Source organism: Gymnogyps californianus, chromosome 3, assembly GCF_018139145.2.
Source record: "Gymnogyps californianus isolate 813 chromosome 3, ASM1813914v2, whole genome shotgun sequence".
Lineage (NCBI taxonomy): Eukaryota > Metazoa > Chordata > Aves > Accipitriformes > Cathartidae > Gymnogyps > Gymnogyps californianus.
In genome coordinates this window covers 1,687,443-1,702,372 of record NC_059473.1, presented here as the reverse complement: position 1 = coordinate 1,702,372, position 14,930 = coordinate 1,687,443, and the positions used below count along the sequence as shown (strand labels likewise).

The following is a 14,930-nucleotide window of genomic DNA, read 5'->3' as shown; positions in this document are numbered from 1 at the left end:
TCACTCTCCATCTAAACTCCACGCATGCATTGCAGTAACGCTTAAAATAGATCACCAGGACCATCCTCATAATTCCTCCCAGATTATATTTTACCTTGCAGTCTGCATAAAAATCCTATAAAGGCATTGTTTCTTGAGCCTGTACTGGGTGCTTCGTAGCTGTGCCTCAATACAAGTAGTGATACAAGACAGAATAAAAAGGTTCAGAAAATCAGGAGCAAAGGACTGCTGCTGGAAAACCGTTGGGTTAGAGGTCTGCCGCATTACTGCTCCAGAACAAAGGCATCCTTTGTTATTCACTCCATGCTTCTGGTAACATTCAACTGCCTCATGGTGCTTTTCCCACATTTTTTACACTTTCCCTATCTTTATCCTCCTCTCAAACCCTTATCCCTCTTTTCCTCCCTCCCATATTGCTTTTTCTATTTACCTGTTCTAGAACTGTACTTTCTAATGGCATGCCTAGTCTCTTTTTAGTCTGTTCTTGATTCTATTTAGTATCATGAAAAGATAAACATTATGATAGACCAAAACACCCCCTCCACCTCCCCCTAAAAAATACTAATATTAACAAGCCAGAACCAGTAAAACAACTGACAAATCACTTTATTACCATTAATATATGATTTTTAAAAGTCAAAGCGCTGCACCTCTGAAAGTCAGGCTATTTTGTGCCTAAAGTTTAATTTGGAAACTTATGCAAGTGTGAAAATACCTGTCCAAAAGACACTGCACAAACTATTCTTGAAAGATTTCTACAAGGTAACACATTGTTCCAATATTTGAAATAGCACTCACCGGGAACCTTTTTGAAATATCTTATAATATTGATTCATATACTGTATTTCTCTGAAAGGTGTTCCCTTTCTTTGAATATACAAGATCTCCCAATTTTTAAGAAGTGTCATACACATACAGTCTCTAAGTTCTGAATATCTAGCAAACACAAACCAGAGCTTGCATAGGAAGTTGGTGCCAGAACTTCCTCCTGATTATTTATCACAGTGTGAATACAAATGTATGTTTAGGATTACTGGTTTATATTAATTTGCCACAGCAGAAGCAAGCCTCATTTTGTTTTTATTTAACATAACATTTTAAATAACCCTTGAATCTAGAACAGAGTATTACGAATTCCTAGGAAGCATGACTGAGCATTACAAAAAAATGCTGTAAGCTCTGGAAAAAACTTCAAAAACTCAAACCTATTTTGACTTCCTATTAACATGTACTAGCAGAGACATAAGGGCCTTTCAAAGTAGCTGTTCATATACAATAGCTCCCTTTTCACATGCAAGTTCACTAATTTAATGCCAAAAATAAACTCACTACCTTTTTGCTATATCAGAGCATGCACAAGGAGCAAGGGAAAGTGAACTGTTTCTCCTTCAGCATTCTACTCTAGGATCTCCAATTTAATAATCTGTATCTCAATGCATACTTCAAAATCATACTTTAACTTCAGTATTGCAACATTATTCCCACATCAGAGGACAACATTGATTTCCAGAATGAAATGAAGCAGCAGCAACTCCAAACAACTTTTTATTTGCTCTGAATATCAAACACAATGTACAACCTTTTTTTTGTCACAATCCAGCTTGCTGACCCTACTTAATTTTGTAACAACAAAAAATAAAAACTTTTATTTCCTTTTGGAATAGTCTGTATGCCAACACATCTTTGAGAACAAGCCTAGTCTTGTTAGTCTAATTTTGCAGCTCTACTGCAAGATCCCCTATTACACACAAACTTTCTGGGATTGGGGTAAGTGCAGTTTCCTTTAAATCCCATCAACACAGATAACAGGAAAGGGAAAAGGACGGATGAAAACACTGCATTCTGCAGCAATCCTAGATCGTACAAATACAAAAAATATCAAGAGCTAAGCTGTGCTTTCACTTAAGCCTCCTTAATGAGAATAAATCAACTGACTAGAAATTTTTAAATGAAAAAGTACCCCAACCAATAGCACCAAATCCTGATTTCTCACATGTTCATTTTCAGTGTTCTAAATTAACTAGAGAGATGGCACCAAGATACTAAATTTACAAAATATTTAGATCAGGCTATTAACAAAGGTCTTCCAGAACATAAGTATAAACTTGATCTAGGAAACAAAAAGCTGATGTTTCTCTGGCTTCATAAATGTTTTGCAGCCCAAGATAAGCAACTTAATGTTAAGCTCAAGACCAAAAGAAAATTACTACAAATACTTCTGTCACATTAGATAATCATATATAAATCTCTACCAGAAAGCATAACACTATTTTCTCTGCAAAAAGCCAACTTCACTTTAAGTTCAGTTTTGAAGCAATTCCTGTATCGGAAAGTGCTGGCAGAATTTGCCCTAATAATTGCCCATCCATAAAGCTTACAAAGGAAAGTTTTACTATTGCTCATTCTTTGTTGAGAGAACAAACCACTAAAGGATTTTTAAAAAACTCCCAACAAGCTCCCTATATACACTTGCAAAGAATGATAGTTGGAAGCAACTGAATTGGGTTTTGTGTTTTTTCCAGGCATCATTTCCTCAGAGTGATAGTTGTAAGCATTTAGAAATTGGCAGTTTAATAAAGAAAATCATATCCATTCTTTTAAAGACACCAAAATATTTCAAAATTTATTTCCAGATGGTAGAGACTACAGGCCTTTGCTGAAATGTGTATTCATGTTCTTTCTTAAATCAGGAAAAAAAAATATCACACTTAAACTCAGTTTCCTTTAAATTGATTTAAGCACAGGCTGAGCAAGCATTTCAAGAAGTTCTTCAGCTTGTTTCTTTACAGAGATGTGTTGAAGAATTAAAAAACAGATCTGTGCTCACATGTATGAATAAAGGCTTTTTCTTCATTTCACAAGAAGAGAATATATTAGGGAAATACACTGACAAACTGTGTGATGTTAGAAATTAAAACTGGCTGACACCACATGCTATTTTTAAAGCGCAAAGACCTTTCTACAGCTTAAAAGAATATATCTCCTCAACACCAAAACTGATTATTGAAAGTACATTACATTACTGACATATGAATCTACTTGTCACTTTGGATTAAAAACGTTTCTGTCAATGACTTTAGTAAGACTAAAAACCACAAAAATACTTACATTGCATTTACTTTATCTTCTGGGCCCTGAACTTGGCCCGTTACAGTTCCTTGACGGGTATTTTTAACCCAGCCAACCACTCCTAATTTCCTAGCTTCCTCTTCTGTGTACTGATTTGAAAAATAATGAAAGAGGACAATCAGTGTGAGCACATACACCACATGCATACCACTTAAAACTCCACTTTCATTTTCATAGCTTTAAGACCTATACTTAAGAAAAAAATCCATGGATGATGCTCATACTCAGGCATTAAGATATTCCTGTCAGCTCTGAAGTTGCAGCAGCAGCTAACTTTTGAACAAGAATGAGATTTTACATATATATAATAACGCATGAGTTAATTCCCACTTCCATTTTCATAGCTTTTAATACTTTTCAATAAAACTATAGATATGATGGCTCCCACAGAGACATTACGCTGCTCATAAGAAGTCTTCTTCCTCTTTGCTCTATCATATGTACATACATCAGAAACCCTCTGATGGCATGAGGCTTTTTTCCATTCCCAGGGAGGCCGAAGACTTGCTCCCCTTATTTTAGGAATTTTTAACACAGTTTTGATCACAAAGGACTACTAATCCCACACCACCCCCTCGTACCTACTCCATTCCTTTCTGTAGCTCCTATCACTGCTCATTTGCTTCTTCAACAATCACAGCATCTAAACTCATTAAATTTGCTACATGTACAAACTTCATAGTTTCTTTTCTCCAGTTTCACTTTAAATCCTTTCCACCCAACTTTCACTCCTTAAATTCTACCCCCAGCTGCTGCATTACTACAAACAAATAGCAGCAAAGGTCATAATCTAATTATACTGCTTCTCTAGTATTTTTGCAATACCACAACAAATTATGGTTTCCCAGCTATTCACTTCTTGTGATGAAATCAGGAACTTCCAAGTACCCTGTTTTTTGAGGTTTTTTTTTTTTTAACTTTCTCATTCTCTTTCATGTACATATGAAATATATGCATGGTTTTCATCATTTGTCTCTGAACACTGAAGTGGTAGGGAGCAGAAAGCCTGTTTTGCAGAAATCCATTAAATTTTTGTTCCACATAGGACAATAAAAACACTATTAGCCAATACACAGTACTTCATTTCATTAACAGCAAATTTATTTACATTAAAAGTACCTCCTCTGTTTTGCTTCTTGCACATTTAGTAAAGAGGTATAAGACTACATGACCCATGTTTTTATCTGGTATTACCAGAACATCAAGAGACTGATGGCTCTAACAATAAGATTTGACAGTTTTCAATACATTTTGATGGGAAATAGCCACCAAACATTTTAGAGTATGTGCAGTAATACCCAAAACAGTACACAGATACTAGATGTGCACACTTCATTATCAGCCTCTTTAGACAGTTATTCTAATGCCAACAGTCAAACTTCAGGTCAATATGACTACATTCCAAAAGATGAAACAAATTTTGGGGTAATCTAGGCAATGAAAAGGTGTTGCTAACTATGAAGAGTATTTTTCAAGTTGATTATGAGCAGCTTCTCCATGCTAACTTGTCCAAAAGCATGGGAATGCAGCTGACAATCTGTTTCTCAATACTGTTTATTAGCTCAGGACTGGCACTGTGGTGTGTGTTCACGTGGCTCCAGGTCAGCTCAAAACAAGGCAGAGCAAGCTTGCACCTGCCCACCACATAATGTGTGCCCATACACTTTCCACTTGACAGAATAATTAAATTCAAGACATACTATATTGTAATCCTCTATCCATTTCAACCTTGCACTATTTCACAATACATATAAACCATGCATAAAAACTTTTAGGTCTAATATTAAGCACGGTCCACTATTTTCAGACAAAGAACTGTTCTTATTTGAAATGTGCCCTCTTGTTTCTTCAGTTTCTGTGAAATCCAAAACTACCTGCTGCATGTTCAGAGCTGGTGGAGATGCTTGGCTGGGATATGAGCCACAGACTGTGTGTTTGCAGCACACTGTTACAAGGAAACACAAAAAGCTTCCTTAAAATATTGCCATTAAAAAACTAAACTGGGACACATTGTTTCAGAAGCCAATATCAAGAGCTTCAGATTTAACCTTTCTTAAGATTAACATGTTATAATGCTCATGTCTGTTTTATCACAAGTAATCCAAACACAATCTTTAGATACTATACAAACAGGCAACACATTAGAAAGCTTTTAAAAATCCATTTTAATATGACAGTAACATAAAACAAATATTTTTTCCTTTTAAATCCACTTGCAATACTTAACCATCTAACCTAGAACTCAAAGTTCAGGTTAGATATGTTTATACTCTACAGACCTGCTGCCATATTTTTAGCACTGGAAATACGATACTGTAAAGTAGAACTGGTAAATCAGACATTGCCTTACCATCCTGAAACAAACACCTAGAAAAGAAAGAAAAAGACATTAAAATAATTTGAAAGAATACCACTTCTAGGAATTTCCCTTAATATAAAGTTACAGTAAACTGCATACAAGTCATCTGTGGTCTTCATTTCAGAAAGCAGTTATAAAATTTTAACATCCAGCAAACTTTACAGAATTTGGGTACAAGCTGGCCTTGAGCCTTCCCTTCCACAAATTATTATTTTCATTAACACAGTTAGCGCATGTAGCTTTAATGACGATGCTGCAGTATGGGAATTGCCTTTGACTTAATTTTCACTTTTAAAGTTTTGCTGCCAACCCGGGGGGGGGGCATTCCCACATAACCGCGCTGACAGAAGACGCAAGCATAGACACGGGTAACAGAAAGTGCTTTTGACAGAACAGCCTGCTCTCTCCAGGGAACCGGGCGAGCCTTACAGTGGGGGCATATTTACAACCTTTTTTTTTTTTCCCCTTCCCGTTGGGGACCAGGAGGAGGCGGCCGCTCCCGCGCTGCCCTCGCTCCCCCACAGGACGCCATCACCTCACCCCCCCTCCCGCCTCACTTGGCCCCGAGCGCATGCGCGGCCCGCCACAACCACCCGCCCTTGGCGCCACCGCAAACCGCCGCCCCCCCCCCCCCCCCCCAAAGCCCGCAGCGCAGAGCCCGTCTTTACCTTGCACTCGTCCAAACACTTCGTAATCCACCGACTTGAGCGCGCCGGAGGCCTTCCCCAGGGCAGACATGGCGGCCGCACCGGCGAAGGAAGAACCGCTGTCGCGTAGTGCGCTGCTCTCCGGGCCGCGGCCGAGCGGGGCCGCCGCGTTCCCCCGGCGAGCGGCGCCCGGACGGGAGCGCGCGAGGCTCAAGCTTCCCGCGTAAGCGGCCGCCTCACAGAGAGGCGCTCGGGGGGGTGGGGTGGGGACACGACACCCCAAACTGACCCCTGCCTGGGGCGGGAAAAACCGCCACTCGGGGAACACCTCTCCCTCCGTGAGGGACCCGGCCCCACAGCTCTGAGGGGAGGCAGAGCCCTGCCCTTCACCGCTGCGGCAAGAAAACCAGCGCTCTGCGGCAGCTGGAGCCAACGGCATGTCATGAGGTACTTACCGAGCCCTCATAAAGGCGTTATTCCCTCTTGTATTTGAGGTTGGAAATACGTTGAGAGAACAAAGGTCTGAACGAGACTGTCTCCTCTTTCAGGGCTGGTGCAGTAGGCTTATATGCCCAACTGGGTTTCCCACCTCTGAGCATCCAGCACACAGGTAACCAGCATTAGCCTTTTTCAGGGATTTACAGGAATCATTGAAACAAGAAGTATTTTCCATACATGAACTGAGGTAACTTTGACTGATAAGGTGCAAAGTTAAGTAGTTGAAAGCCAAAACATACCGAAAAAATCTCAAATTTATCTTGGGCATCCCTCCCTGGTGAGGCTGCATGACTGACTTTTCTCACATCACTTAAGCTTTCAACCAGAGTTTTAAAAGCTCATTTCTCTTCCCTGTTCAACCCCTGTGCCGAGACAAATACCAAAGCCAGCAAGGAGCTGGACTCCTCAGCTAGAGCAGTGGGCCTTGGAGATAGAAAGCTCACCTCACACAAACTATTCACCAAACCTTCAGTGGTATCTACTAGTGCTCATGTTTTCATTAGCAAACCTTTCCAGAAGCGTTGGCATGTAATTTCTTTTCTGTAGATGCTACATGTGCAAAAACACAGGCCAGAAATTGGTTGTTTAGTAGGCTGAGTCTCCAACCAAACACCACAAAGACTTTTCTCTGGAGTGTTCTATGTCTGCTTGCAGTTTAACTCCCCTCTCCCCCCATATTTGCTTTTTCTAAAAAAAAAAATCTAAGTGTCTTCAGGCAGGGTTCTACACTAGAAACAACATTTAACCAACCTTAGAAGATGAATTCAGCCTTCTCTTACTCACCAAGAGATAAAGGCATGTTAACCGTGACTTTACAATAAAAATCAAAATAATAATTTTATTTCCTCTCTCCATTAGGCAATTCCCTCCCACACACCACTTCATGTCCTAGCAGTAATGCAGCATAACCTGAGTTGTTTACATGTTTGGATCTCAAGACTAGAGGGAGGTTAAAAATAGATCAAGACCTAGAAAAAAAATAAAATTGCTTTTCCAAGACACATCAATTAACTAGAGAAACAACCATTCAATTCAGTGCAGAACAAAAATATTCACATGGAATCAGAAAACTTCCAGTATCACAAGGAATAGGAACACAATGGACAAAGTTTCATCATTTGCTTTAACTAATTTAACATGTTAAATCAAACCCTTGCCTTTTACAGGGTTCATACATTTTGCTAGTGTGGAATCAGCACCATTTTGTTTTTAAAGAGGAGGATTCTACAGAAAGAGGAACAGAACGCAGTATAGACTGAAAATCTTTTGTCCTTTGCTGCCATCTATCAGCAGTAAAGAGCAAGACAGGTAAAAAATAAATTCACAATAACAGCCTATTTACAGTATAAAGCATTGTAACACAAGCCTTGAAACCAGAGCTTATTCTGGTACTGATTACACTTTGCTATCTGCACATGCCAGTACTGGCAATGGCAACCTTTGTTTTATCAAGGGAATCTTTGACCTTTCAAGTGAGTTTTCTTGATGTCACTCAGTTAGGTCTCCTGATATCTGCACTGGCTCATTCTCAGGATGGGAATGCATTCCTGTTGCTGTCCTTGAGAGCTTCCTAGCTCAGAGATACCCTCATCTCCTGTCTTCCTACTGCTATTGTCTTTTTTCAGAAAAGTCAGTTTAAGATTTTTTTTTTTATTTGCCATGAGAACATCTTGCCACTCTTTCCCTAGACAAGTCTGAGTTTCTCATTATTTCATGACAAGTAGCAGAGATACCATGCAGAGCCTGAAGAACTCCAGAAGATACCACAAAACACCTATTTTACAGTCTAAGTAATCAATATTAATAAACAAACAGTATTTAAATATTCTAATTAGCAAGAAAGCTTTAGCATACACTATCAAGAAATGCTGACAGCCTGTATGAAGTCAGTGAAATTCTGACTTTCTCCCCCTCTTTCAGCTGTTTACTCTAGGGTGGTGATGTTGGCCTAAGAAGAATCAGCTGGTTGCACTTCCTAAAGCTACAGCCAATTGTAAAAAATGCTAAACACCTACATCTCTTAAGGCATAAGATATATTCCTTGATTATACTGCAGAGGAATGCAAATGATTATGAACATTTCCTGCAATGAACAAACTGTTGTACCTTTAGGATAAGCTTGAGGATGAACAGAAAATGTAATGCCATAACATCTGTAGATCCTCTGGAGATAAAATACAGAGTCTTTCATACTGCTGCCAGCTTAGCTATTACAACATGTTGGATTCAGTTTGCTACTCAGTAAATAAGGGTGACCTTTTTTATTACTAAAGCAAAGCAGTAACAGTCACAATTAATATCTGAGTGAGAAATTCCAGTGATGACCATTATGGTGCCAGTTTGCCCAGGCCTCCGCTATACTCACAGCAGCTGCTTTTTTAAGATTCATCTCCTATTTCACCATATTAATTTCACTTTTTCTTTTCTGCTCACTACATATCCTCGTTAATTCAAGTATGTGCTAGCCAGCTTTTATTCCTCTGTCTCTTTCAGAGGACATTGTTTTGTGTTCTCACTTCTGATACACAGATTGACTTTCACTCCCAGCACAGTGTAATCTAGGAACAACTATTATTGCAATTTAAGCTTGTACAGAAGGGCTTCTTTATTCTGAAAGGTGCTTTACTTGGCAAGCTTTTCACAACTGGTGAAAACTCTATTGCAGATAGGTCTAGTTTTACCACTAGGTCATCTGCCTCTACTCTGAGCATTAAGCCTTTAAAAATTGCTCCCGGTACTTACTTTAAGCACAGTAAAATTTTCCTACTATTTTGTTTTTAATCATAACATAAAGAAAGGATATAGTAACAAATATCATTATTGGAAAACTAAAAGCCTGCAATGGTGCTATTGCAGCCAAACATCAGAGAAAAGCACAAGTACAGCTACACAGAGAGCTGAGGGTAACCCTAGCACTTAAGCAACACAGTCCCACAGTACCTGAGCAGGGCAGGCAGGAGCCGGGGGTAGCAGCAGGGTCCATCCAGGAACAGTAGAAGACTGGAAACACAGCTACAACATACAGACAATGTACATCTAAGAGGCAAGGCTGAAGACCAGTCTTCCTGTGACTTAGGAGAAGTGGATGTGCTCAGCCCTGCGCTTAAATGGAGCTCCTGGACCAAGGAGCACAGGGGGTGTGGTTGGGTCCCAGGTGAGGCTGGTCAGGATAGTTAGACCTATTGGCACCCTTGACATTGACCACTATCAATAAAAAGGTTTTGATAGAAGAATCTCTTATTTGTTAAGCTTTTGTTTTAGTTGTTAAAGTTATTTTGAAAGTTGTAGCTTCATTATTTATGCTGTTTGTTCATCTCTGGCACAGAATAGTTGGAAAGCCATTAAAACCTTTTTTTCTTTCAATACCCACTACTCCTGGTTTCTCTCTATGTGGCCATCACCTCACACCACTGTATCTACTTGATGTTTTCCACTCCTAAAATTACTATCTTTGGCGTTCACGCAGATGTCCCATCAGGCACATAACCTCCCACCTTGCTCTATTAATTCATCCTTCAGTTTGTAACTATACTGCTACTTTTCTGCACCATTTTAATTTAACATGGCTCCTCCTCAGACCTGTCCATGATTGCATTTCTGCTTTCCTGCTACCTTTTTGTAGAGTTTCTTGCACAGTTTACAAACTATTAACAGTCCTGACTTTTCGTTGGAGTTCCTCTCTCTCAGCCATCGATTTGCTAGCTGATATCTTTAGCTACACATTTTCTTTAGAATTTTTAGTATTTGTGCAACTCTGTTTCATCACTATTTATCTGAACCAAACTCTAAACCTGATTCACTTGCGAACGGTCCCCAGCTGATCTTGATGAGTGGTTTCCCAAACGATGCCAAAGCCTCTAGATAAAAGAAGGTACTGCTTTGGTTGCTTGGTTATTGCTGTTACCTAGGGAGCACTGTATACCTAGGAAGAAGGTTAGAAGCTATGTAAGTTTAGTTTGTTCGTTCTAACTTCCTTTTTTGTTTGTTTTCTGTCAAATGTAATGTATATCAGTTTTTCTCTTTTATCCTTTAAAATAATACTTTGTCCTTCCTTTGTATTTACTTCTTCAAGTAAGATTATAAACTTTCTTCGGTGGCCTTCCTCTTTTCCTTGTTTCCTTATCACATTTTCTTCTCCTGAATTGCATTCACTTTCACTACTTCATTTCTGACTAAAAATTAACAGGATTTCCAGCTTTACAGACTTCACTTCAAAGTTGTACAAGCTTCTTCAGGGTCTTTATTTTGCAGTGCTTGCTTACATGATATCTAAATATACCAAACACTTTTTCAAGGCTTAATCTTGACCAACTGTGAAATAAGAGTAGGCCTCACTTGGTCTCATTTTTTCCTGTTTCTGCAGGTCACTGGTTCTCAGTAGGTGTTGTCTTCTCTTTAGCACTAAAGATTAGATTTAGAAGCCTGAAGGACAAGGCACACAGTGGGATTCTTGAAGAGCCTTAGTCTGCCTTCAGTATAAGATATAAAACAATGGTTTGTTGCAGAACTACTGAATAGAAATGTCGTAATCATGCAGTAATAAACACAAAATAACTTCTATTCCATAAACTTTAGCACAAGACAATGAATTGTTCCTAGCCTGTCAGGGTTTTGCCAGTACCATTACCAATAGCCATGAGTCAGCTTATTTAGAGGAAATTAAAAAATCAAGTGGAATGGATGTAAAAGTGTCAACTGAAGTAAAGATTTAAGCTTTATATACTTTTCATAAGGTATATTCATACACTGTAGAGCATCTAAGCACTCTGTAGAAAAGTGTAGAAAGAGGGTGTGTGTTAAGAGAGAGCATCTGGATATAAGTTAACAAGCCAAAAAACAAAGTAGTGTTTGGCAAAAATGAAGTCTCATGTTAAAATAGAAGAACATAGGAGGAAACTGTTTTCTTTAGCTGCATCATAAATGAAAAACTACTTTGTACTGTAGAACTGTAAAACTTGAAATTCAAGTATATAAATTCTATAAAATCTTTGAGAATGATCTACCTGATTACTTATATTGTAATTATTACTGTGTAACCTAGAGAAAAATTTTAATAGAAAGGTTGGAAGAAGTACTGCATTCAGTTTTGAAAGAGGATTTGATTACCCTTCTGGAAAAATAAAAATGAAAGATTGTTGGAGTGCATGGACAAAAATAACAATTGCTAAAATATTTGCTTGGTGGTTGACTGATTAAATATGTTATAGATGAATCTACAGTATGCCCATAGCACAGGCAGGTGACCTGGTTACAACATTTGTCTCCTGTTCCATTTATAATGCAAGATCCAAATCCAGCAATCTGATCTGTGTGGGAGGACCCACACACCTGTGCAGAGGCCCACTTAAGCAAGTGGAGTGTTGTGCAGAGGAAGGGTCATGCCTACACAGATCAGATTACAGGACTGCAGCCAAACTTTGTGTGGATGGGACCTAAATTTGTCCCTCTCATGCTCTAAAATCATGGACTGCTTACATAAAGTAACACAAGTTATATGGTGACAGATGCAAAATTGTGAACCCGTTATTTTACTGTGGCTAGACTATATTGTGTAGATTTTGTGTTACTTTGTGCTTTTTCAAACTCTGAGAGCCTAGATGTAGAACAACCATGTTCTTGTACAGCAAATTGCATGGACGACTTTTTGTTTTATTAAAGCCCTGATTCACTACATCCTGATTCTGTCTAGGGCATGAAGACCTATTAACTGTGTTTTTCTCTGAAACAAGCTTTTGTTTTTTAAGTTAAAGCAGTGATCCCCAAAGTTCTTTTGCTTGCGATCCTATTCACAGCCCAATAATTTTGTTTGACATCATATATAGATATGAATATTTGATGAAAGTAAACTTCTGTCCACTTTTCAACATTTTTTATCATTGCCATGTCAAAGTCCTTAGTTTGCCTAACGCTCCTCCATATAAAGATCTAAGGCAATAAACCAATAAACCTCCACCAACAAAACCACATGAAAATGAAGTTCAGATGTTTCAGTCTAAATTAAGCTTTAGAAAGTATTTTTGCTGACAGATAAAAAGGAAGAATCTTCAGGTAAATCAGTTCTAGTTAGTAGTAGTAAAAATTTTAATCTGAAAACATAATAAGGAACTAAACCACTAGGTAAAAATAAATGCTTAGTATGAAGGAATCAGCCCTGAAGACTTGCATCATCACTGCAAAGTTCTCTTAAATCATAAACTGTTGGTAAATAAGACATGAGAATATGAACTGATGTATCCTATAGCAAAAAAAAAATCCATCTCAAACAAAAATGTGACTGATAAAGTTATACTATTGAGTTCTAAAGCGTAAAAATCAGAGGGTGCAATTTGGGGTGAAGTCTGTCAGTCCTATGCTGGCCTGATGGATCAAGTAAGTCTTGGCTTGATGATTAAATCTAAACACAAACCCACCTACTATAATGCCTGCAAGGACTTAAAATTCACTGGGTATAATTTCATTACAGAAGATAAGTATAACTTGACTTTATAAGCAGTTTGTGAACAAAGGAACAATTTAACCATAATAATATTTTAATTTTGTGAATCTGAGACTTAGGAGTTCTATGCAAATTAGATTAGATCCTAAACTAGCAAACATGTAAAAGCAATGTTATTCAGGAAAAAGTTTATTCTGCATGCAAACAGAATGTTAAAATTCTTCAACTTAGCAAGCTGCTCTTTTGGCATTGTCTTTGTGATCTCTGTTTTACCTGGATTATTATTTAATGATTTGAAATGTCATGCTTACTGAGGTTTTACTGGAGACAGCAGTGAGCTCCAAAGGGAAACAGAGGAAGTGCGAAAGGATTGGGGCTCGGTGAAGAAGGGGAGCCTAGGCCATCCTCTCACATTTAGAAGGAACACATTAGAAGTCTTAGTCATGTGGTTGGATAGGAAAGCAGGAGATTTATCTGATGATTCATTTATTAAATATCCATTCACAGGAAACACATGAAAATTTGGGGAAAACATTGACTGAGATGCTGCTGATGGTTTTATTTTCTCTTACGCAACACGCTGAGGAGGAGGAGATGTGGTCATTTAAGGCAGTTAGTTCTTTATTCGCATTGAAATATGGGAAATTTAAACATCACCCTTCCCACAGCCAGTAGAACAATGATGTCAGATTTTGTGGAGGATTTGGGGCTCTATAAAAGATCTAAGAAAGCACAAAAGAGTGTGGGTGGGTAAAGGAATGGTTTATAATGGAGGTGGGTTGACAGCTATTAAATTTTGCAGTTCTGTGAAACTATTTGATTCATTCTCACTAACTGCATTAACCCACTATTTCTTCTCAAAAGCAACAAAGAGAAACCCTAATTAGTATTTCGGAATCTTGAAATGTATTAGTGCAGCCTGTGTCATCAAGTATTTCAGTCAAGTCTCGCTGAATTGATTACTGCTTCAATTCTTGGAACTGGATAACTTCAAAAGCTTAAGTTACAGCTTGTTTTGAAATAGATAAAATGAGCTACCTGCCATTATTACAGGGATATGAGAACCAGTGATGGCCAAGCAACTGGTGTTGATGGAGTGGGGGGTTGGAATAGCTTCTTAGACTTAGCAATAAATATTGTCATATTGTCATTTTAATTCAGACTTTCTCTGGGAAAGTGAATAGTCTGTTCCAAACACTTACTTTAAGTTCCCATAATACTGCCTCCTTAAATTGGTACATTGAGTTATTATTTCTGCTAGAAAATTAAATGGTAAATTAGTCATAACAATGAAAACATGTTGATATGCTCATCTTGCTAAGATAAAAAGAGAGAAAGCATGAAAGGCAATAAGTCCATAGATACTGTCTATATTGTAAGACATGAAAACTCTCAGATGGTTGCAGATGGTCCTTCTGTTCTCTATTCATAGTTCCCTGGTACAGGACCTTGTACTGGTAAGAGTAAGCTGGTAAGAATAACAATTCTTTCCTGAAGAAGCGATATTTATGCACTCATTGTGTCCATCTGCCTGTCAACCTCCCATATCTTTCTCCAAGTTTGAATCTGCTGGCCAACTCCAATCAGACGAGGGGAGTACGTTTCAAAGACATTAACTTGTGACAAATTTGGTGACAATCAGCATCTGGATGGTGGAAGATGCACTCTTGCCTCTGAAAGGTGGGATGAAGCTCTAGAAACACATATCACATTATCTAGATGCAGCAGGCAAGACCCAGTGCATGCCAAAGGTAAGGAAACACCTCTGCATCCAGGCCTTGTGTGCCCTTTCTTTTTGTCCTAGCTAGACAGGGTTTATGTATAGATAAAAAGGTTGCTGCTGTCAGACCCAAACTTCCAT

The 14,930-nt window shown here is 38.4% G+C and overlaps 1 protein-coding gene across 3 annotated transcripts in view; it reads right to left on the bottom strand.

Annotated features, from left to right (window-relative positions):
* The window catches only part of ACYP2 (acylphosphatase 2), a 52,323-nt gene extending 46,068 nt beyond the window's left edge, over positions 1–6,255 (bottom strand). For all 3 annotated transcript variants that reach the window (XR_007766178.1, XR_007766177.1, XM_050893786.1), the window contains exons 1-3: positions 6,157–6,255; positions 5,480–5,496; positions 3,109–3,218 (exon numbers count right to left, since the gene is read on the bottom strand). Coding sequence is in view for 1 of the 3 variants with exons in the window: in XM_050893786.1 (XP_050749743.1) it covers positions 3,109–3,218; positions 5,480–5,496; positions 6,157–6,226 (197 nt within the window). In the remaining 2 variants the exon portion in view is untranslated. The remainder of the gene's footprint in view (positions 1–3,108; positions 3,219–5,479; positions 5,497–6,156) is intronic.
* Positions 6,256–14,930: the final 8,675 nt, after the last annotated feature.